Source organism: Xyrauchen texanus, chromosome 3 (genome assembly GCF_025860055.1).
Source record: "Xyrauchen texanus isolate HMW12.3.18 chromosome 3, RBS_HiC_50CHRs, whole genome shotgun sequence".
NCBI classification, from domain to species: domain Eukaryota; kingdom Metazoa; phylum Chordata; class Actinopteri; order Cypriniformes; family Catostomidae; genus Xyrauchen; species Xyrauchen texanus.
Window position 1 is genome coordinate 31,579,271 of NC_068278.1, and position 25,445 is coordinate 31,604,715.

The 25,445-nt window shown below is 41.4% G+C and overlaps 1 protein-coding gene across 1 annotated transcript; it reads right to left on the minus strand.

Moving 5' to 3' along the window:
* Positions 1-1,437: 1,437 nt before the first annotated feature.
* On the minus strand, positions 1,438-25,069 carry LOC127621148 (calpain small subunit 1-like). Its single transcript, XM_052094640.1, has 11 exons — positions 24,944-25,069; positions 24,168-24,238; positions 23,995-24,031; positions 23,390-23,482; positions 21,107-21,164; positions 16,828-16,892; positions 11,920-11,988; positions 8,702-8,780; positions 6,139-6,255; positions 5,748-5,806; positions 1,438-2,273 (listed from the first exon to the last, which is right to left on the minus strand). The coding sequence occupies exons 2-11, from the start codon at positions 24,212-24,214 to the stop codon at positions 2,247-2,249; spliced, it is 651 nt and encodes a 216-aa protein (XP_051950600.1). The 5' UTR covers positions 24,215-24,238; positions 24,944-25,069; the 3' UTR covers positions 1,438-2,246.
* Between the last annotated feature and the right edge of the window lie 376 nt (positions 25,070-25,445).

Genomic DNA, 25,445 nt, shown 5'->3' on the forward strand with positions numbered 1-25,445 from the left:
AGGGGGTCTGTGGCATATGAAAAAAGGTACAATTTAATAAATATTGTTAGTAAGCCGGTTTATCCGGATCAGATGTTCCTAGCCTTTAATAACACAATTTGAAAAAGCCCAGAAGAAATTAAAAACCAACTATCACTATTTCTGATGCTGAACACTGACAATGCTTCATGATTACCATTTCAAACCTTGTCTCGTTTCAGCTATAGTACTATGACATTTATATTTCCATTTGCTCTACAAACAGAAATAAAAGCGCATGATAAACTCATGTTTCTCTCTTTTAGGTGTGCACTGGTCCATTTGAAGAAATAGTGCGTGTTATCGTGAGTGTGATTATGTTGAAATAATTATTTATATTATCAAATTGTATTAGATCAATAATTCACTCCCTTTCCAACGATCTTAACACTTACTTGATCATATCAAAACATCCGCTCATTCATTCACGCACTCCATTCCTGCTGGTTACGGACAAGCGCGCCTGTTCATATAGACATGCACTTCCTGAATTTCGTAACGATATAACGATTACGGCTTCGCTCTTTGTTTCTCTTTTCAGCGCCATCGCGGTAAAGCAGCTAAACTAAACCAAACCAAATATAAGTATCCCCAAGCAGCACAGAAATGCTCTTTGCGCTAACATAATTTATGTTTCCCTGCTTATAGATTCTGTCGGACTTGCATGCGGTCGGACATTTCGTCCTCATTTTCCATACGGCTTCATCTTTACTGTTTAGCCAGTTAAGCTAGCTAGCTATTTTACACGTAATGCATTTCCACAATCACTTTTTCGGTCAGTTTTCAAAGTCCAGAAACGCCATAAGCATGTACGCGTACTTTAAGAAGGCAAATGATGGTTAAAATATCTTAACGTGATGGAAATTTAATTAATATCTTACGTTGCGCCCAGATATCCAGAAACTTCGTAGAGCTGCGTATTCGCTGCGCAAGCGCACTAGAGTGAGCTCTGTTCTGTTCTCCGTGGCGTAGAGATGGATGCAGTTACCAGGTCTGACCACACCTGTAAATTTGGCGCTGGTGCTTACCTAAAACTACATGCTTCAGCATTCAGGCTTTATAGCTAGATCTGGCGGTGAATAGTTATAATGTTATTATTAAACAGTTAGGTGTTTTGATTATACTAATTGGAGTAATTGTAATTGTTATAAATAAACAATTGCGTTAAAAAAATGTTTTTAATAAAAATAAATGTTTTTAGACTAGTTTTTCTTGATCTCAAAATAATGTTTGTGGAAAAATGAAAATGCGTTGAACAAAAATACAACATTAATCAAAGCTAAAGTTAAATAAACTTTTTCATTGTTCCTTCCCACATTACAATGTATAAAATCAAATCAAAATGTAATGTACAAGTACTACTTTGCACAATATAATAATACTAATATATTTTAATAATTATTATTTTATTTGCTTTGCAATGGAAGCATCACAAAAAAGTACAAATACATGACCATGATACCACACACACAGCATATACCAGGATTAAAATGTAACAGTAGGATCTTTTGAATGATAAATTGCTCATGTTCCTCATTTGTAAATTGCTTAGAATAAAAGCATCAGCTAAATGACTACGTAAATGTAAATATAATGTTAACACAATACTTTTAAACAGTATGATACATGGGTTCCCTGTTCTGCCTCTCTATCCTCCAAGGAGCACTTGGCCTCAATATAGTCCTGAGAGATTGAGCTATTTTTTCCCAAAGGAAATCAAACTACTGAAGAAAACAGACAACTTTTATCACTGTCTCATCTTTTTTTTTTAATTCAATATAAAATTGTATTTGACACTGGATTCTCACACATATCTCTTTAATCATGGCACAAATTCACATCCCTTACATCACCCCTGGCTTCATGCAAAAAAGGCACCAAATGACAATAGCATGTATTGCACACATGTGTAGACATTGCAACGCAGTTTTGAACAATTGTAACTGAACCAACACTCTTCAGAATAAAATGTGTTTAATTTTGTCAAATTTTCTTTCTATTGAACAATGCTACTAATGGAAAAAACACATGGCAAATGTAAACTTATAAAAAAAAGAAAATGTCATAGTCGTGTGACCCACAGAACACCAGTGGTAGACCTCCACAATTATTGCTAAACTATGTGAGAAACAAGAAAGAGAGAGAGCAAGCTGTGTAAAGCATATATTCATTATTGGATTCAAGCGTTGGACTGATAGTTTCAACCGCGTTCCAGGTGTTCACATTGCTCAAGAGTACATGGTCAGCTGCAGCCACTGTGAAGAGACAAGTTTCATGTTGTAATGATATATTATAGAAACATTTATCCTTAGTAAAATTTATTTGATATAATATATAATATATATATATATATATATATATATATATATATATATATATATATATATATATATACATACACACACGCACACACACATATACAGCATCTCACAAAAGTGAGTACACCACTCACATTTTTGTAAATATTTGATTATATTTTTTCATGTGACAACACTTTGCTACAATGTAAAATAGTGAGTGTACAGCTTGTATAACAGTGTAAATTTGCTGTCCCTTCAAAATAACTCAACACACAGCCATTAATGTCTAAACTGCTGGCAACAAAAGTGACCAAATGCAAATGTCCAAATTGGGCCCAATTAGCCATTTTCCCTTCCCGGTGTCATGTGACTCATTAGTGTTACAAGGTCTCAGGTGTGAAAGCAGATGTGTTAAATTTGGTGTCATCGCTCTCACACTCCCTTAAACTGGACACTGGAAGTTCAACATGGCATCTCATGGCAAAGAACTCTCGGAGGATCTGAAAAAAAGAATTGTTGCTCTACATAGAGATGGCCTAGGCTATAAGAAGATTGCCAAGACCCTGACACTGAGCTGCAGCACGGTGGCCAAGACCATACAGCGGTTTAACAGGACAGGTTCCACTCAGAACAGGCCTCGCCATGGTCGACCAAAGAAGTTGAGTGCACGTGCTCAGCGTCATATCCAGAGGTTGTCTTTGGGAAATAGACATATGAGTGCTGCCAGCATTGCTGCAGAGGTTGAAGGGGTGGGGGGACAGCCTGTCAGTGCTCAGACCATACGCCACACACTGCATCAAATTGGTCTGCATGGCTGTCGTCCCAGAAGGAAGCCTCTTCAAAAGATGATGCACAAGAAAGCCCAAACAGTTTGCTAAAGACAAGCAGACTAAGGACATGGATTACTGGATAATTCGGTTCAGATGGTGTCAAGCGTGTGTCACGGAAACCAGGAGAGGAGTTGCCTACAGTCAAGCATGGTGGTGGTAGTGTCATGGTCTGGGGCTGCATGAGTGCTGCCGGCACTGGGGAGCTAAAGTTCATTGAGGAAACCATGAATGCAAACATGAACTGTGACATACTGAAGCAGAGCATGATCCCCTCCCTTCAAAGACTGGGGCGCAGGGCAGTATTCCAGCATGATAACGACCACAAACACACCTCCAAGACGACCACTGCCTTGCTAACGAAGCTCAGGGTGAAGGTGATGGACTGGCCAAGCATGTCTCCAGACCTAAACCCTATTGAGCATCTGTGGGGCATCCTCAAACGGAAGGTGGATGAGCACAAGGTCTCTAACATCCTCCAGCTCCGTGATGTCATCATGGAGGAGTGGAAGAGGACTCCAGTAGCAACCTGTGAAGCTTTGGTGAACTCCATGCCCAAGAGGGTTAAAGCAGTGCTGGAAAATAATGGTGGCCACACAAAGTATTGACACTTTGGGCCCGATTTGCACATTTTCATTTAGGGGTGTACTCACTTTTGTTGCCAGAGGTTTAGACATTAATGGCTGTGTGTTGAGTTATTTTGAGGGGACAGCAAATTTACACTGTTATACAAGCTGTACACTCACTACTTTACATTGTAGCAAAGTGTCATTTCTTCAATGTTGTCACATGAAAAGATTTAATCAAAATTTACAAAAATGTGAGGGGTGTACTCACTTTTGTGAGATACTGTGTGTATGTATATATATATATATATATATATATATATATATATATATATATATATATATATATATACACACACACACATACATATACACACACACACACACATACATACACACATACATGCATTAATAATGTATTCAGACCCCTTAATTTTTTCACATTTTGTAATGTTGCAGCCTTAAATGCTTTAAATTATTATATTTTCACATCAATCCACACTCCATACCCCATAATGATAAAGCAAAAAACTGATTTCTGATAACTTTGCAAATTTACTACAAAGAAAAAAACTGAAATATCACATTGACTTAAGTATTCAGACGCTTAACTCAGTATTTAGTTGAAGCATCTTTGGCATCAATTACAAACCAGGTTTTCATTAAGCATATCTCTGTATTTTGCGGCGTTCAGCTTTCCTTCAACCCTGACAGAGACTTCTGCTGAAAAACACCACAGAGTGACCATTGGGTTCTTGGTCACCTCTCACTTTCTCCCCGATTGCTCAGTTTGGCCAAAGGTCCAGCTCTAGGATGAGTCCTGGTTGTTTCAAACTTTTTCCATTTAAGAATTATGGAGGCCATAGTCCTCTTGGGACCTTTCTATGCAGCCAAATTGTTTGTAGCCTTCCCCAGATCTGCCTCGACACAATCCTGTTTCTGAGCTCTGCAGGCGGTTCCTTTGGCCACATGGCTTGTTTTTTGCTGTTACATACATTTTCAGCTGTGAGACCTTATATCAGGGGTGCCCACACTTTTTTGCGTGATGATCTACTTTTAAATGACCAACTCAATAAGATCTACCAACTAAAAAAAACACAGTTTCATATAAAAAAAGAAAATGCTTGTTGGGACTACTGCATGTATACCTACATGGAATTCATCTTCTAATTAATAAAAAAATATATAATAATGTTCAATGTTGATATCATTCAGTTTAAAGCTAAACCCAAAACACCTACAGCACAATAGATTACAATAGCCAGGGCATTTACCTTATTCTGATGACTTGCACTGAATGGAATCAGACAGTTTAGCATTATCCGGGCAGTAGCTGCTGGTAGCAGGTCTCAAACACTGCTAGCATCGCAATTTCGCGCTCTGATCTTAGAAGCCCTTGGAAGTCGCGTATGCGCAAACCCAGTTGTCATGGCAACTGAATAAACTAAATTCTCGCCTGGTCAATATTTACTCGTCAAGTGCAAGTCAGACAGAAACTAAAAGGAAAGATATTATATTTATTTTTATTAAAATTTAACAAAAGTACATTTAAATTTTATGCGATCTACCAGCATTGCCTTTGCGATCGACTGGTAGATTGCGATCGACGTATTGGGCACCCCTGCCTTAAATAGACAAGTGTATGCCTTTCCAAATCATGTCCAATCAATTGAATTTGCCACATGTGGACTCCAGTCAAAGTGTAGAAACATCTCAAAGATGATCCCGAGAAATGGGATGCACCTGAGCTAAATTTTAAGTGTCATAGCAAAGGGTCTGAAAACATTAATGTGATATTTAAGTTTTGTCAATTAATGCATTTCCAGTAATCAAAAATCTTTTCTTTTTTTTTTTATCATTATGGGGTGTGTAGATAGTTGTGGAAAAAATTATAATTTAAAGCATTTTAGCACAAGGCTGCAACATAACAAAATGTAATAAATGAAAGGGTTTGAATACTTAAAGAATGCACTGTATATATACACACACACAGATGATAAAGCTTTGTGTTTTGATTGAGGTAATAATTCCCTTACCTCCCGAACATTGACCTTGATTGTGCCATCGTTGTCCTTGTCAAGAGTCTTGAAGGCACCTGATTTAAATGCATATGACATAAATCAGTAGCTTTAACACATCATTAACTAAAGTATCTCTTTTTTTTATTCTGTATAAAATTACTGAATGGCATAGCTATAAGAGTTGGCCTTAAATACCTATTGAGGAATGCATAAAGTTGGTATTAGGGGGAAGGGCATTCTAATTCTAGAGAGCATTTTATTGCACAAATATTGTATACACCTATACATGCAAAATTAGTTATCAATACATTTGGTCCATCATGAAGAGTGGATAATTCTGCTCCTAGATCTCTAACCATGGAAAGGAACCAATTAACTTAGCTAAAACATTCTGAAATCAACTTACGGCACATGGCATCCAGTCTCACTAGGCAGCCAATGTAATTGTCAAAGTCCATGTTTCCATTCTCATCACTGTATCTGCGAATAATCATCTGAAAGAGCTGATCGTTTAGAGGGAAACCTGTAGAAGACACAAGAGTCAGACCATTATAAATGAGCAACTGTGATCTCCACATACTGTACACATTAACACAAGTAGAAACAACGCTATATAAAGTATTAATATGCAGTGGCAAGAATAAGTAAGCAAACCCTTTGGAATTAGCTGGTTTTCTGCATTTATTGGTCATGAAATGTGATAATATTTTTATCTAAGTCACAAGTATACACAAACACAATGTGCTTAAGATAACAACAAACAAACAATTATAATCTTTCATGTCTTTTTTGAACATATCCTAATAAACATTCACAATGCTGTGGAAAACGTAAATGAACACTTGGATTTAATAACTGGTCGATTCTCCTTTGGCAGCAATAACCTCAACCGAGCATTACCGGTAGCTGCGGATTAGACCTGCACAATGTTCAGAAGGAATTTTGGAACATTCTTCCTCACAAAACTGCTTCAGCTCATCCATATTCTTAGGATGTCAGGTGTAAACGGTTCCCTTGAGGTCATTCCACATCATCTCTAGTGGGTTGAGGTCTGGGCCCTTACTGGGCCACTCAAAAAGTTGGAATTTATTTCTTTCCCAAACAGTTCAGCCTTAGTTTAATCAGTCCACAAAACATTTTCCCAGTAGCACTGTGGAGTGTCAAGTTGGTCTTTGGCAAACTTCAGTCGTGCAGCAATGTTATTGTTGGAAAGCAGTGGCTTCCTACGTTGTGTCTTTCCATGATGTTTTCCATATAGTAAACTCATGAACAGAGATGTTAGCCAGTTCTTACGGCAAGTCTTTAGCTGTCACTCTGTCACTTTTTTAACTCATTGAGCATTCTTCAGTGTGCCCTTTGAGTCATGGCTGGACAGCCACTTCTAGGGAAAGTAGCCACAGTAATTAATCATCTCCATTTATAGACAATTTGTCTAACTGTGGACAGATATCTAAGCTCTTCAAAATAACTTTATAACCCTTTCAATTTATGCAAAGCAACAAGTAGGTTGTCTGAGATCTCTTTTTTGCAAGGCATCATCCATGTCAGCAGACGCTTATTGTGAATAGTAAACTCAAAATGTTTTAGTGCTTTTTAAGTCCTCTAATCCACACCTCCAATCTAGTTTCATTAACTGGATGCCAGATTTGCAAACTCCTAACTCTATGTACAAGAACAGTACAATCATTTGTGTTATTAGTTAAAACATATTGTGCTTGTTTATTATTATTACTTAGATGAAGATCAAACCAGACTTTAAGACAAATTTTACTCTGGCAGCCAAAAGTTTGGAATAATGTACAGATTTTGCTCTTATGGAAAGAACCAACCTGGCATTCAACTGATCACAATGTATAGTCAAGACATTAATAATGTGAAAAATTACTATTACAATTTGAACAAAATGTTCAGAACTTCTTGAACTACTTCAAACTGTTCTCATCAAAATACTCTTCCACATGCAGCAATGACAGCTTTGCAGATCCTTGGCATTCTAACTGTCAGTTTGTCCAGATACTCAGGTGAGATTTCACCCCATGCTTCCTGTAGCACTTGCTATAGATGTGGCCGTCTTGTTGAGCACTTCTCACACACCTTACAGTCTAGCTGATCCCACAAAAGCTCAATGGGGTTATAATACATAACACTCTTTTCCAATTATCTGTTGTCCAATGTCTGTGTTTCTTTGCCCACTCTAACATTTTCTTTTTCTGTTTCAAAAGTGTATTTTTCATTGCAATTCTTCCCATAAGGCCTGCACCCCTGAGTCTTCTCTTTACTGTTGAACATGAAACTGGTATGAAGCATCTATTTCTCAAACTAGAGACTCTGATGTACTTATCCTCTTGTTTAGTTGTACATCTGGACTTCTACATCTCTTTCTGTCCTTGTTAGAGCCAGTTGTCCTTTGTCATTGAAGACTGTTGTGTACACCTTTGTATGAAATCTTCAGTTTTGTGGCAATTTCAAGCATTATATAGCCTTCATTCCTCAAAACAATGATTGACAAATGAGTTTCCAGAGAAAGCTGTTTCTTTTTTGCCATTATTGACCTAATATATCTTAAGACATGCCAGTATATTGCATAATGTGGCAACTCAAAAACAAACACAAAGAAAATGATAAGCTTTGTCTTTTTCAAATAGTGATGGTGCTGTTTTTTACATCAGTAATGTCCTGACTATACATTGTGATCAGTTGAATGCCACTTTGGTGAATTAAAGTATCAATTTCCTTCCGAAATAGCTAAATCTGTACACTATTCCAAACTTTTGGCAGCCAGTATACATAAATGCAGATATTTCCAAAGGGTTCACAAACTTTTTCTTGCCCCTGTACATTCTGAGCCTTAAGCATACATTGATGGTGATTTATTAACATAAAAAAATGGGGATTAAGCAAATGACCTCCAATGCAAGGCACCTTACAAAGAAAGTCACTTTATCATGTCATGTGACATGGGGGTTTACCTGCAGCTTTAAAGGCAGCTGGAAGCTCATCTGCTCCAATAGTTCCAGAGCCATCCTTGTCACAATCTTTATACACTCCCTGTAAAACAGACAGTGGCTTATAGAGCGCAACATTGCCCACCCACATTTTCAGCCGTTTGATTACAGTATTTTTCCTATTTTTTCTTTTCATAAAATCCCTCATAAAAGAGTTTAAGTCATGAACCAAACCAACCAGCTCTGAGCTGAATCACATCATTACAAAATGTTATTTAAATAAAAACGTTTTTGAAAATCAGACAAAAAGACAAAGGTACAGGACTGTGTAACTACCTTCTTTCACAACGGCACAAACTTAAATCCCATGAAGCATTGCGAATGACGTTATAGAATAAAAAAAACTATGGAAATATATAAAACTACTGATTTTAGGTTGTTGATTATACGCAAATATAGAAAAAATATTTTAAGTTTACTGCAAAATATTCAGATATATACAAATATATGTGTAGTTTGAGGGTGTAGGGAGACCAACTCAATTGAGTCATTCACAGTGCATCATGGAAGTGGGCAGTCACTAATGGACTTGTTTGGCGGGCTTTGTTGTCTGTGGTTGGTTCTTTGATCAGTGGATCTCTCTCTGCTGTTCCATAGGTAGTGTAGTTATTCATCAGAAATTCCACTTTTAAACCACTTTAAAACAATGAAGTTGAAATATTGTGGACTGATGGCTTCAACTAAGGCATAAAGCATCTGCCAAATGCATAAATGTAAATACGCCATCGATGAACAACCTCTGAGTTCACGGTAGGACTTTAAAGGTTTACAAGTTGTTGTTGAAAATCAATTTGTCTATGGAAAATATTTAATGTATTTTTACTTCTGGAACCAGACTTTTGGCCTTGATTAAGTTAATAGGGTTATCTTAGTGTTTGTTATTATCTCACTGTTTTGTCTCAATCCTGTTATTTTTTTTTTAACAAATTTACTTTTACAGATTATCTTATGTTCAACCATTTAGACGCTTAATTAGTTTTTGATTACAGCAATTTATTTATAAATTATAATGCAAGTCTTCAATCAGCAACATTAACAGATCTATACAGTATAAAGTATAAAGTAGTGATGTCCATTTTTAACGAGGACGAGTACCGATATTTCCTTTTAGTTTTTTCTGAATTCCATATCAACAGTTTATTTGAATTATGTCACTAAAATGGTGTTTAAAGAATGTATTCATTAAAATGTATTCATTAAAACTTTAAATCAAATACAGATAGAATAAATAATATAAAATTTTTTATTATTTTATCAAATGAATTGCTTTTATACAGAACCTCACAGCACAATCCAAAACAACATTGGAGTTATTTTTTGACAAATAAAGTGCTGTGTATCAGCATCACAGGTGCAAGATATTGCTTAAATATAATACAATTACTATTGATTTATTATTGTTGTTGTTATTATTAATAGTAGTAGTAGTAGTATTACAGTGAGTATTATATAACTATACAGTAGTGATATAATTTGTACTTTTTTCCATTTAAATTGCGCTTTTATTTTGGCAGAAGCTTTTATCTTGAAGCCCTTTCCGTTTCAGTGTGTTTAGACAGTAGCTTCTCACTTCCAGAAAAGCCAGTTGCTACCTGACCCAATGTGATTATTTAAACGCAAAAGGCTGCTATTTAATTAAATAAATATGTAATCTGTATGTACCTCGTGCTACAAAGTGAATAGGCATTCTGTTTTCCATCATCTACTACGAACAAAGCGTGCAATGCTCATAATGGTGTTTTCCGTGTGTAAGCCAAGGAGCTCTGCACAACACCAACTATACACATTCACAAGTAGGGGTGGCAAAAAAATATAGTTTTTCCGATTAATCGCCATCTTCTTTTGAACAATCTCGAAATAGATTCTTAAATCTCAAGATCGATCTTTCACTCAGTGTGCAACCCTCTACTACAATGAGAGGAAATCACTCGCATTTGCAACCAAATTTAAGGGACTAAAGTAAATATATTTGGCAACTGGCTGGTAAATGTTTACATTTCACTCATCAGTAATTGTGTAGTTTAGTTGTGATGTATTCAGCAGCGAGATCCTTTCACAGTGTGTTAAGAGTAAAAGTTGTTCCTTGTAATGTGTGTCCAAGACGAAATCCACGCAACCCATTTGTCATTTAATACGGTCAATTTTAATACCCTTTCTGGTCTTTACAGGCAGTTGTTGATCAAAAACTACAACAAAAAAACATTTAATTCTAATCATGTATCGCACAGATGAGGTAAAGCCATTCGAGTCCTCTCTAGTTAACATGCGCTCATTTAAAGGCTGTTAACAGAAATTAACAGCTGGTTTTAGCACATTTAACAATAAATATGTAACCAAAATAATATATGAGATATAATTTCTTATTTATTGATTGAATACATCTATTTTTTCATTTTAAAAAGCCAATATGTGACCAAAATGATGAAAAGTAATAAAATATAATTATTAAAATTAATATTTTCTTAAAGTACCTAGTTAAAAGTTCCCCTGTATAACTAACAGCATTAGCTGGGAGACCACTTTTATATGAACCCAAAAGGGACATTTTAACTTACCGATAAACCGATACTGAATCAAATCAAGAGCTTGTGAGTCGAATTATATCAGGAAATCTGTATCAATACCCATCCCTATTCACAAGCACTCACATTTGCATGCAGAATATGCAAATTATATATTTATTTAACTGAATCTCAGCCTATGTAATAATCTCACTAGGACATAACGTGATTTTAATTTGTGTGCTGAATGTCTACATAATGACATTTGTATGTCTTAAGGTATCACTTTTTGGTTTCTGAGCATTTTTATGAATACAAGCAAATGAGTGTGGTATCGGGCAAGATTCTGATACAAGTATTGATGTAGCCGGTCCTACTCGATCCACTCTGAGCGGGATACGAATCAGCAATCCCCGGCATGGAAGTCGAATGCCCTAGCAAAGAGGCTATAAAAGCCATCGCCTCTAGCCTTGGTTGCTATTGCATCTGTTAAGACCAGGAAAGTGAGGAATACACACCCCACAGCTATCACATACCAGCTGGCTTCAGTTACATCAATACATCCCTAATATAAACTTAACAACTCACAAATGCACCACACATTTAAATCATAAACACTAGCTGAACCCCCCACCCCACCCCACCCACCCACCAAAGTGTGTTGTTAAACTTTGTACTCACTTGCCACTTCTTGATGTTGTTCCAGAGGTGTTTAAACTCATGGAAGCCCAGTTTACCTGTGCTGTCACTCTGGAGCACAGTGTCAAGATAAAACAATAAAAAAATCTCAACATTTCAAAGCTCCCTCCCAAAACACAATGCCAAACAAAAAAGACAATTTGAAAGAAGAGGGAAGGTGATTATGTACATATAGGAAGTATAATACTTATTACCAGGCTCAGACCAAATTACCGTAGCACCAGCAGAACTCGGCAAAAAGTTGTACATATCCCCAGTCCTTGGATGTTTGTTTATTCATGTAACCCGCACAAGAAGAGACAGTCACAATGTATGTCAAAACTGCGTTTATTTGCAGGCAAACAAAAGTACAGCACGGAAAATCCAGAGGGAGAATGGTCAGGGTAGCGTAGGGTCAAAAGCCGGGGAAACAAAGTCGAGTAAAGGGGCAAATCCGGGAGAGAGTGGTCAACGAGAGTGGGGAGGTCGAAGCCGGGAAACAGGATCAGAGTAGACGGGACTAGTGGGAGCAAAAGACAGGGGAACAAGTGGAGCTGGCAAGCTAAGAGGAGGACAAGAGGAGTTCAAAACTAGACGAGACTAGCGGGGGGCAAAGACACGGGAAACTAAATACAATAACCAACAGGAGTGAGATGAACGGGTTGTGAAATATATAGGGGCGAGTGCAGGTGTAAACAATGATAGGTGATGAGACGAGTGCAGGTGAAACTAATGTGCAGGAGTGCAGATGACGCGAGTGCAGGTGGTCATAATGTTCTGGGGGATTGGAAACGCGTGAGAAACTCGAGGAAGGGAGATTGCCTACGAGCATGTGAGCGAGTAGGAGCAAAGTGGGCGTGAGGGCTCGAGCGAGCAAAAGAGCGTGAAAAGCTCGAGGGGCGGAGACGAGCGTGCGAGCTTAAGGAGTGAGTGTGTGTGCGACGAAGCGGGGATGGGGCAGAGGAGCGGGGTTCGTGACAGTACTCCCCCCTCTAAAACGGACGGCTCCTGACGGCCGCGCTCGGTTGCGAGGAAGTGGTGCTGGACGATCCCAACAAACAAAAAACCCTGAACAGACAACCCACAAAACACACAAACAAAATTGAGGGCAGTCCAAGGGGCACAGAGGGAAATGAGACAGTCCATGGGGTCAATGGGCAGTTTCAAGGCAAGGTCAGGGGAACATAGCGGAGGGGCGGGTGGTCGGGAGATCTAGGGGGCAGCCGTAGGGGCAGAGACAGGGTCAGGGGGTCTGGAAGGCGACTGGAGGACAGGGACTGGGTCCGGGGTCTGGAAGGTGACCACCGGACAGGAATAGGGTCCGGAGGCCAGGGAAGAGGCCACAGGACAGGGAGAGGGTCAGGAAGTCCGGGCTGAGCCGTGAAAGGCGGTGCCGTCAGAGGCGGCACTGTAGGCGGCTCTGGAGGTGGGGTTCTGGAAGGCTCTGGAGGTGGAGCCGAAGGAGGCTTTAGGGGCGAAGGCCTGAAAGTCTCTGGAGGTGGAGCCGAAGGAGGCTTTAGGGGGGAAGGCCTGGAAGGCTCAGGAGGTGGAGCCAATGGAGGTGGCGCCGTGGGAGGTCCCCGAGGCGACGACCTGGCAGGCTCTGTAGTCTCGGGGGGTAGAGCCGTAGGAGGCGGAGCCATAGAAAGCTCTGGAGTCTTTGGGAGCAGAGCCGTGAGGGGCTCGGGAGGTGGAGCCGTGGGAGGCTCGGGAGGCGGAGCCGTAGGAGGCTCGAGAGGCGGAGCCCTAGGAAGCTCTGGAGTCTCTGGGAGTAGAGCCGTGAGAGGCTCGGGGAAAAAGGTCGTGGAAGACTCGAGAGGCTCTAGAGGTGGGGCCCTGGAATGCTCGAGAGGCTCGAGGGGGGGAGCCATGAAAGACTCAAGAGACGGAGCCCCGAGAGGCTCGGGAGGAGGAGGAGCCCTGGAAGACTCGAGAGGAGAAGCCCTGAGAGGCTCGAGAGGAGGAGCCCTGGGAGGCTTGGGAGGAGGAGCCTTGGAAGGCTCGAGAAGAGGAGCCCTGGGAGGCCTGGGAGGAGGAGCCTTGAAAGACTCGGGAGGAGAAGCCCTGAGAGGCGGCGCTCTGGGAGGCTCGAGAGACTTGAAAGGCAGAACCCTGGGGGGCTTGGGAGGTAGAGCTCTGGGAGGCTCGAGAGGAGGAGCCTTAGGAGGCTCGAGAGGAAGAGCCCTGGGAGGCTTGAGAGGAGGAGCCTTGGGAGACTCGAGAGGCGGAGGCCGCGAGGGCTCTGAGGGGCGAGCAGATGCTGGCAGAGCCGTGGAAGACTCTGAGAGCGGAGCAGAGGCTGGCAGAGCCGTGGAAGACTCTGAGAGCGGAGCAGAACCCGGCAGAGCCGTGGAAGACTCTGGGGGCGGAGCAGAACCCGGCAGAGCCGTGGAAGACTCTGGGGGCGGAGCAGAACCCGGCAGAGCCGTGGAAGACTCTGGGGGCGGAGCAGAACCCGGCAGAGCCGTGGAAGACTCTGGGGCGGAGCAGAACCCGGCAGAGCCGTGGAAGACTCTGGGGGCGGAGCAGAACCCGGCAGAGCCGTGGAAGACTCTGGGGGCGGAGCAGAACCCGGCAGAGCCGTGGAAGACTCTGGGGCGGAGCAGAACCCGGCAGAGCCGTGGAAGACTCTGGGGCGGAGCAGAACCCGGCAGAGCCGTGGAAGACTCTGGGGGCGGAGCAGAACCCGGCAGAGCCGTGGAAGACTCTGGGAGCGGAGCAGAACCCGGCAGAGCCGTGGAAGACTCTGGGAGCGGAGCAGAACCCGGCAGAGCCGTGGAAGACTCTGGGGGCGGAGCAGAACCCGGCAGAGCCGTGGAAGACTCTGAGGGAACCTCTGCGGTCTTGAGCACAAGACGAGACTGGGGAGAAGGGGCCCTCTTCCTTCTCTTGCGTCCTCGGCCAACAGGGGACGTGGCCATGGGGACGGTCGAGGCTACAGGCGCTGGCTCGCCGACCGTGGCGGGCATGGGCGCTGGCTCGTTGGCTGCGGCGGGCATGGGCGCTGGCTCGTTGGCCGTGGCGGGCATGGGTGCTGGCTCTCTGGCCGTGGCAGGCATGGGCGTTGACTCGCTGGCGTGCCAGGCTTCGGGACTGGGGCCGTGACAGGCTTCGGGACTGGGGCCGTGACAGGCTTCGGGGCTGGGGCCGTGTCAGGCTTCGGGACTGGGGCTGTGACAGGCTTCGGGACTGGGGCCGTGACAGGCTTCGGGACTGGGGCCGTGTAAGGCTTCGGGGCTAGGGCCGTGTAAGGCTTCGGGGCTATGGCCGTGTCAGGCTTCGGGACTAGGGCCGCGACAGGCTTCGGGACTAGGGCCGCGACAGGCTTCGGGACTAGGGCCGTGACAGGCTTCAAGATGGGGGCCGTGGTAGGCTTCAAGACGGGGGCCGTGGTAGGCTTCAAGACGGGGGCCGTGGTAGGCTTCAAGACGGGGGCCGTGGTATGGAACGTTGGTTCAGTTTCTGCCTCCCCCACAGTAAACGAGGAACCAGCGTACAGTAGGGTGAGGTCAATAAACTGAGCCAGGTTGAGAGAGCAGCGACCACCAGGCATGAATGATGAGGCTGGCTCATTCAGTCCAAATTGAAAAATGTCTTTCAGAGCCACCTCATCAAAATTCACCTGGTTGGCCAGGGCACAAAAATCAACCACATAAGCCTCCAAGGGTTGAGAGTTGGGCCGCTGGGTCCATAATGTTAAGGGCACGGTTAAAAGTTATACAACCGCTGCCCTGCATAAACAACCCTTGGCAAGCGCCCGAAGAGCCATCAAACCTCTCAGGGGGTTGAAGGCTTACGGCGCTCAGAAATGCACTGGAGGCATAAACGGGCTCAGGGGCAGACACAGGTGAAACAGGGTGACATAAATCAGACAAGGGACATACCTGCTGCCCCTGGGCCGCGAGCGCTTGGTCCTGCCTCCAAACTGTAGCTCCTCGCGCCGAATGTGACGTGCACCTCCGCTCTAGTGAGCTGCGCGAATCCTCAGCGCGGGGCATTGTGACTGTCTTCGGTAACGGTTGGTTATTTTGTAACCCGCACAGGAAGAGACAGTCACAATGTATGTCAAAACTGCGTTTATTTGCAGGCAAACAAAAGTACAGCACGGAAAATCCAGAGGGAGAATGGTCAGGGTAGCGTAGGGTCAAAAGCCGGGGAAACAAAGTCGAGTAAAGGGGCAAATCCGGGAAAGAGTGGTCAACGAGAGTGGGGAGGTCAAAGTCGGGAAACAGGATCAGAGTAGACGGGACTAGTGGGAGCAAAAGACAGGGGAACAAGTGGAGCTGGCAAGCTAAGAGGAGGACAAGAGGAGTTCAAAACTAGACGAGACTAGCGGGGGGCAAAGACACGGGAAACTAAATACAATAACCAACAGGAGTGAGACGAACGGGTTGTGAAATATATAGGGGCGAGTGCAGGTGTAAACAATGATAGGTGATTAGACGAGTGCAGGTGAAACTAATGTGCAGGAGTGCAGATGACGCGAGTGCAGGTGGTCATAATGTTCTGGGGGATTGGAAACGCGTGAGAAACTCGAGGAAGGGAGATTGCCTACGAGCATGTGAGCGAGTAGGAGCAAAGTGGGCGTGAGGGCTCGAGCGAGCAAAAAGAGCGTGAAAAGCTCGAGGGGGCGGAGTGAGTGTGTGCGCGACGAAGCGGGGATAGGGCAGAGGAGCGGGGTTCGTGACAATTCAATATTGGCTCATTTGAATATGCTTTCCACTACCAGTAATTGTATAGTCCTCTAAGCTTCGTTTCACACATTTTACCTAATTTAATTCCATTCTGAAAAAATCTGCAGATTTCCCTGTTAAAACAGCACAAAAAAATGTTTCTGCAGTCTAAAAATTCTGTCTGGGCCTGCTTATTACCATGTATGTACATGTGTCCAGATCAAATCAAGCAGGATACATCCATGACTGCTACCATACTTCTGCATGACTCAATGCTAAAGCCATCTGTCTTCAGATCAGCATCTGCATTAACATACAGGGCAGAGTAAATAAATCAATAACCCACATCTCTCCACATGGCAAAGATCATTAACTTAATCTGTATTTTTGTCATGTGTTCCTAGTAAAAATTATATACACATCATTAAATGATAAATGTACTTCTTAAACAAAATTGTGTTAGATAATAAGAAGGGCTGTGAATCGATAGAAGAAAAAAAACAAATTAATTGCACAGTTTTCTCTGATTAATCGTGGTACATTAAAATATAATAAAAAATATATTTACTATATTCTTTGCCCCAAAAAACATGCAAGAAATTGGTTAGTCATAATTTAATTTTATATATATATATATATATATATATATATATATATATATATATATATATACATATATATACATACACATACACACACACATATACAGTATCTCACAAAAGTGAGTACACCACTCACATTTTTGTAAATATTAGATTATATCTTTTCATGTGACAACACTGAAGAAATGACACTTTGCTACAATGTAAAGTAGTGAGTGTACAGCTTGTATAAGTGTAAATTTGCTGTCCCTTCAAAATAACTCAACACACAGCCATTAATGTCTAAACTGCTGGCAACAAAAGTGAGTACACCCCAAAATGTTTTCCCTCCCCTGTGCCATGTGACTCGTTAGTGTTACAAGGTCTCAGGTGTGAATGGGGAGCAGGTGTGTTAAATTTGGTGTCACATTCCCTCATACTGGTCACTGGAAGTTCAACATGGCATCTCATGGCAAAGAACTCTCTGAGGATCTGAAAAAAAGAATTGTTGCTCTACATAAAGATGGTCTAGGTTATAAGAAGATTGCCAAGACCCTGACACTGAGCTGCAGCACGGTGGCCAAGACCATACAGCGGTTTAACAGGACAGGTTCCACTCAGAACAGGCCTCACCATGGTCGACCAAAGAAGTTGAGTGCACGTGCTCAGCGTCATATCCAGAGGTTGTCTTTGGGAAATAGACATATGAGTGCTGCCAGCATTGCTGCAGAGGTTGAAGGGGTGGGGGGACAGCCTATCAGTGCTCAGACCATACGCCGCACACTGCATCAAATTAGTCTGCATGGCTGTCGTCCCAGAAGGAAGCCTCTTCTAAAGATGATGCACAAGAAAGCCCAAACAGTTTGCTGAAGACAAGCAGACTAAGGACATGGATTACTGGAACCATGTCCTGTGGTCTGATGAGACCAAGATCAACTTATTTGGTTCAGATGGTGTCAAACATGTGTGGTGGAAATCAGGTGAGGAGTACAAAGACAAGCGTGTCTTGCCTACAGTCAAGCATGGTGGTGGGAGTGTCATGGTCTGGGGCTGCATGAGTGCTGCCGTCACTGGGGAGCTACGGATCATTGAGGAAACCATGAATGCCAACATGTACTGTGACATACTGAAGCAGAGAATGATCCCCTCCCTTCGGAGACTGGGGCGCAGGGCAGTATTCCAGCATGATAAGGACCCCAAAACACACCTCCAAGATAATGGTGGCCACATGGTGGATATAATCAAATATAGGGGTGTACTCACTTTTGTGAGATACTGTACACACACACACACACACACACACACACACACACACACACACATATATACACAAATATACACACATACACAACCATAACTTTGGAATAATGTACAGATTTTGCTCTTATGGAAAGAAATTGGTACTTTTATTCACCAAAGTGGTATTCAACTGATCACAATGTATAGTCAAGACATTAATAATGTCAAAAATTACTATTACAATTTGAACAAAATGTTCAGAACTTCTTAAACTACTTCAAACTGTTCTCATCAAAATACCCTCCACATGCAGCAATGACAGCTTTGCAGATCCTTGGCATTCTAACTGTCAGTTTGTCCAGATACTCAGGTGAGATTTCACCCCACACTTCTTGTAGCACTTGCCATTGATGTGGCTATCTTGATGGGCACTTCTCACACACCTCACAGTCTAGCTGATCCCACAAAAGCTCAATGGGGTTAAGATCCAGAACACTCTTTTCCAATTATCAGTTGTCCAATGTCTGTGTTTCTTTGCCAAATATAACCTTTTCTTTTTCTGTTTCATGTTTTTTTCTTTGCAATTCTTCCCATAAGGCCTGCACCCCTGAGTCTTCTCTTTACTGTTGTACATTAAACTTGTGTTGATCGAGTAGAATTCAATGAAGTTGTCAGCTGAGGGACATGTGAGGTGTCTATTTCTTAAACTAGAGACTCTGATGTACTTATCCTCTTGTTTAGTTGTACATCTGGACTTCTACATCTCTTTCTGTTCTTGTTAGAGCCAGTTGTCCTTTGTCATTGAAGACTGTTGTGTACACCTTTGTATGAAATCTTCAGTTTTATGGCAATTTCAAGCATTATATAGCCTTCATTCCTCAAAAAGTTTTCTTTTTTTGCCATTTTTGACCTACTATTGACCTTAAGACATGCCAGACTATTGCATAATGTGGCAACTCAAAAACAAACACAAAGACAATGTTAAGCTTCATTTAATGAACCAAATAGCTTTCAATTGTGTTTGATATAATGGCAAGTGAATTTCTAGTACCAAATTAGCAATTTAGCAAGATTACTCAAGGATAAGGTGTTGGAGTGATGGCTGCTGGAAATGCTGCCTGTCTAGATTTGATAAAAAATTACTTTTTTCAAATAGTGATGGTGCTTTTTTTTTTTTTTTTACATCAGTAATGTCCTGACTATACTTTGTGATTAGTTGAATGCCACTTTGGTGAATAAAATTACCAATTTCTTTCAGAAACAGCTAAATCTGTACGTTATTCCAAACCTTTGGCCGCCGCTGTAAAAAAAAAATAAATAAATTATATATATATATAAATATATATACACTCACCTAAAGGATTGTTAGGAACACCTGTTTAATTTCACATTAATGCAATTATCTAATCAACCAATCACATGGCAGTTGCTTCAATGCATTTAGGGGTGTGATCCTGGTCAAGACAATCTCCTGAACTCCAAACTGAATGTCAGAATGGGAAAGAAAGGTGATTTAAGCAATTTTGAGCGTGGCATGGTTGTTGGTGCCAGACGGGCCGGACTGAGTATTTCACAATCTGCTCAGTTACTGGGATTTTCACACACAACCATTTCTAGGGTTTACAAAGAATGGTGTGAAAAGGAAAAACATCCAGTATCGCGGCAGTCCTGTGGGCTGAAAATCCCTTGTTGATGCTAGAGGTCAGAGGAGAATGGGCCGACTGATTCAAGCTGATAGAAGAGCAACTTTGCCTGAAATAACCACTCGTTACAACCGAGGTATGCAGCAAAGCATTTGTGAAGCCACAACACGCACAACCTTGAGGCGGATGGGCTACAACAGCAGAAGACCCCACCGGGTACCACTCATCTCCACTACAAATAGGAAAAAGAGGCTACAATTTGCAAGAGCTCACCAAAATTGGACAGTTGAAGACTGGAAAAATGTTGCCTGGTCTGATGAGTCTTGATTTCTGTTGAGACATTCAGATGGTAGTGTCAGAATTTGGCGTAAACAGAATGAGAACATGGATCCATCATGCCTTGTTACCACTGTGCAGGCTGGTGGTGGTGGTGTAATGGTGTGGGGGATGTTTTCTTGGCACACTTTAGGCCCCTTAGTGCCAATTGGGCATCGTTTAAATGCCACGGCCTACCTGAGCATTGTTTCTGACCATGTCCAGCCCTTTATGGCCACCATGTACCCATCCTCTGATGGCTACTTCCAGCAGGATAATGCACCATGTCACAAAGCTCGAATCATTTCAAATTGGTTTCTTGAACATGACAATGAGTTCACTGTACTAAAATGGCCCCCACGGTCACCAGATCTCAACCCAATAGAGCATCTTTGGGATGTGGTGGAACGGGAGCTTCGTGCCCTGGATGTGCATCCCACAAATCTCCATCAACTGCAAGATGCTATCCAATCAATATGGGCCAACATTTCTAAAGAATGCTTTCAGCACCTTGTTGAATCAATGCCACGTAGAATTAAGGCAGTTCTGAAGGCGAAAGGGGGTCAAACACAGTATTAGTATGGTGTTCCTATTAATCCTTTAGGTGAGTGTATATATATATATATATATATAGACATTAAAATGTTCCATTTTTTTGTGTATAGATTAAAAAAATGGAATCCATTTTTTTGTGTATAGATTTTGATATTCACACATACAGAACACAAACACCACTCACGTTTGGAGATGATTCTGTTGAGGATGTTCATAAGTTCAGTGGGGCTTACTTCCATGTCCTGAAACCAGAGGACATGTTTATGATAGCCAGTGTTTATTGTATGCGTGTATCAGTAAACACCAATCAGCCACAACATTAAAACCACCTGCCTAATATTGTGTAGGTCCCCCTTGTACCGCCAAAACAGCACCAACCCAGAATAGGTCTCTTAGATGCTAGTATTCTCTCCACAGTTGTACAGAGTGGTTTTCTGAGTTACAGTAGAGCCTGACGGGCTGATTTGAATATTTCTGTAACTGCTGATCTCCTGAGATTTTCATGCACAGCAGCCTCTACAATTTACTCAGAATGGTCAACAGAGAATGGCCAGACTGGTTCAAACTGAAAAAGTGTACGGTATCTCATATAACTTTTCTGTACAATTGTGGTGATGCAGGTTGGCACTGCTCTGGCAGCACAAGGGGGACCTAAACAATATTAGGCAGGTGGTTTTAATGGTGTGGCTGATCGGTGTGTGTGTGTAATGTGTGTATATACACACACACACACACACACACACACACACACACACACACACACACACACACACACACACACACACATCCGGAAAGTATTCACAGCACTTCACTTTTTCCACATTTTGTTGTGTAACAGTCTTAAATTGTTTTAAGGCTGTAATTAATTTAAATTGATTAAATTAATTATTTTCCTCAAAATTCTACAAACAATACCCCATAATGACAACGTGAAAGAACTATTTTCATAAAAAAAAGAAAATCACATGTACATAAGTATTAACAGTCTTTGCTCAATACTTTGTTGAAGCCCCTTTGGCACCAATTACAGCCTCAAGTCTTTTTGTGTATGATGCTACAAGCTTGGCACACCTATTTTTGGCCAGTTTCTCAAATTCTTCTTTGCAGGACCTCTCAAGCTCCATCAGGTTGGATGGGGAGCGTCGGTGCACGGCCATTTTCAGATCTCTCCAGAGATGTTCAATCTGGTTCAAGTCTGGGCTCTGGCTGGGGCACTCAAGGACATTCACAGAGTTGTCCCGTAGCCACTCGTTTGTTATCAAGGCTGTGTGCTTAGGATCGTTGTCCAGTTGGAAGGTGAACTTTCGCCCTAGTCTGAGGTCCAGAGCGCTCTGGAGCAGGTTTTCATCAAGGATGTCTCTGTACATTGCTGCATTCATCTTTCCCTCGATCCTGACTAGTCCCTCAGTTCCTGCCACTGAAAAACATCCCCACAGCATGATGCTGCCACCACCATGCTTCACTGTATGGATGGTATTGTCCAGGTGATGAGCGGTGCCTGGTTTCCTCCAAACATGACACTTACCATTCAGGCCAAAGAGTTCAATATTTGTTTCATCAGACCAGAGAATTTTGCTTCTCATAGTCTGAGTCCTTCAGGTGCCTTTTGGCAAACTCCAGGTGGGCTGTCATGTGCCTTTTACTGAGGAGTGGCTTCCGTCTGGCCACTCTACCATACAGGCCTGATAGGTGGAGTGCTGCAGAGATAGTTGTTCTTCTGGAAGGTTCTCCTCTCTCCACAGAGAAATGCAGGAGCTCTGTCAGAGTGACCATCTGGTTCTTGGTCACCTCCCTGTCTAAGGCCCTACTCCCCGATCACTCAGTTTAGACAGGCGGCCAGATCTAGGAAGAGTCCTGGTGGTTCCAAACTTCTTCCATTTACGGATGATAGAGGCCATTGTGCTCATTGGGGCCTTCAATGCTGCAGAAATGTATCTGTGCCTCAATACAACCCTGTCTCGGAGGTCTACATACAATTCCTTGGACTTCATGGCTTGGTTTATGCTCTGACATGCACAGTTAACTGTGGGACCTTATATAGACAGGTGTGTGCCTTTCCAAATCATGTCCAATCAACTGAATTTACCACAGGTGTACTCCAATCAAGTTGTAGAAACATCTCTAGGATGATCAGTGGAAACAGGATGCACCTGAGCTCAATTTTGAGTGTCAATTTTGAGTGTCAATGTCAGACTATGAATACTTATGTACATGTGATTTTTTAGTCTAATAAATTTGCAAAGATTTCAAACAAACTTCTTTCACCTTGTCATTATGGGGTATTCTTTGTAGAATTTTGAGGAAAATCATTAATTTAATCCATTTTGGAATAAGGCTGTAACATAATAAAATGTGGAAAAAGTGAAGCACTGTGAATACTTTCTGGATGCACTGATATATATAAGAGAGAAAGAGAGAGAGAGAGAGAGAGAATAACTGTTCATATGAGGGTTTGTGAATGATTTACATCGCCAGCAAGCTGCTGGAATACTTTGCGGAACTGTTTCTCTTCCTCAGTATCGTTGCTCTCAGCATAAGCCAGTGGTCTGCGGGGTGGGGGCTGGAGAAGTGATGTCAATAGTATTAGCATCTTAACTTTGCAAGAACTCTTAATCATGAATTTCTTTTCTCCAGTTAACATAATGAAGAGAATATGCTTTACAGTACAGTCTCTTTATGATATAGACATTACTTTCATAGTAATTTGTTATGGTTCATTCATTGAAACATCTGCACTAAAAAGAAGCATTAGGCAAAGATTCAATTAGATTGAACACAGCTCTTTAAAGACTAGAACTCAGGTGTAGCTATATAACTGCTTTCCATTATAAGAACACTATTAATTTTGTTAAGAATTCATAAAAGTGTAGTACTCCAGAAATAGCTTCTGTAGCATTAATGCAACATTAATGCACAAATTTATACACATATATTTTATATTGAAATAAAGGGCAATACAACACTGAAAGATTCTTTCCATTTGCTCATTTCTGAAACAGGTTACAAATGACTGACAAGATCAAGTATCAGAAGCACTTAAGACATCATAAAAAAAGAGCTCCTGTTACTCACAGGCTCTGAGGGCACAAACTGGTTGGGGTCGATGTTGCTGTGGAAACGGGAAAAGAAGGCATGATTATGATTTAAAATCATTCAATCTTCAAATACACAAGTTCAAAAGTGGGGTCCATATTTCTGCCTTACATCACTGAGATGTGTTATTATGTTGTGAAAGATTCCCTCACCTGACCACATCAAGAATGCCTCCAATGAGTCTCTTGGCTAGGAACATCTTGGCACAACTGGTCCAATAAGTCTACGAGAGAATAAGATAAACTATTGTAAATCCCTATGCAATGTATCATAATGACAACAGTAAAGAGTGTTGAGTCGCAGGCGTTGATGTAACTGTACCCATCAATCTAACTCCAATCTTTAAATAGGCATTTTAATATATAATTCTTGAAATGCTGAATTCATAAACGTCATAACACAAAGGGTTTGTCAATGTCAATCATCTTAGTGTTTACCGAATGGTGACACACCCACTGCAATTATGTCCCCCATCCACTCTAATTAAACCACAAGAAGTTAAAACTATGTATATATATATATATATATATATATATATATATATATATATATATATATATATATATATATATATTATTTGACATTAAGATGCTTTTAAAAAATAATAATGCTTGCAATAAATAATAAGTTTAAAGTTATATTGGGCAAATTGCTTTACAAGTGAGCCCGTGGTGCTGGTTCGTCAGAGATATACTCTTGATAACAATATTTTAGCTAGCTTTACTAAATAGTTTCTGGTCAATGAAGCATGAACGTATTTTTAGATGCAAATTTGACAGCGGAAAAAACATGCTAGCACGCTAAACAAGCTACTCGACATGACTCCATGTGAACTCTATAAAACTGCAAGTAAAATGTCAATGGACAGTACTTTTACTACAGTACGTGTACTCTGTTGATAAAAAACGCTGTTGAGCATTTAACTTACCAGTAAAGAGTTGAAGGTAATGTAAACTATCCCCCCGTCATAAAGCGGCAACTTACAAGACTTACAAGGCAAATTCCAGAAGAGAGTTACGCAAACAGCGTAATGACAAAAATACAATACCAACCACTGCTCTATATAGATCAGTGATACCAACCCACATTCTGAAAGCGCGACACGCAAACAGCTTAAAAAACACCTACCCACGTTTCCACGAATAATAGGAGGGGATGTTAGAACACCTGAGATACTTGTTCTAGTTTGCATTTCATGCTGGTACAGGTTTGCATACAGGTGAAACTCGAAAAATTCGAATATCGTGCAAAAGTTCATTAATTTCAGTAATTCAACTTAAAAGGTGAAACTAATATATTATATAGACTCATTACAAGCAAAGTAAGATATTTCAAGCCTTTATTTGATATAATTTTGATGATTATGGCTTACAGCTTATGAAAACCCCAAATTCAGAATCTCAGAAAATTAGAATATTGTGTAAAGAAAA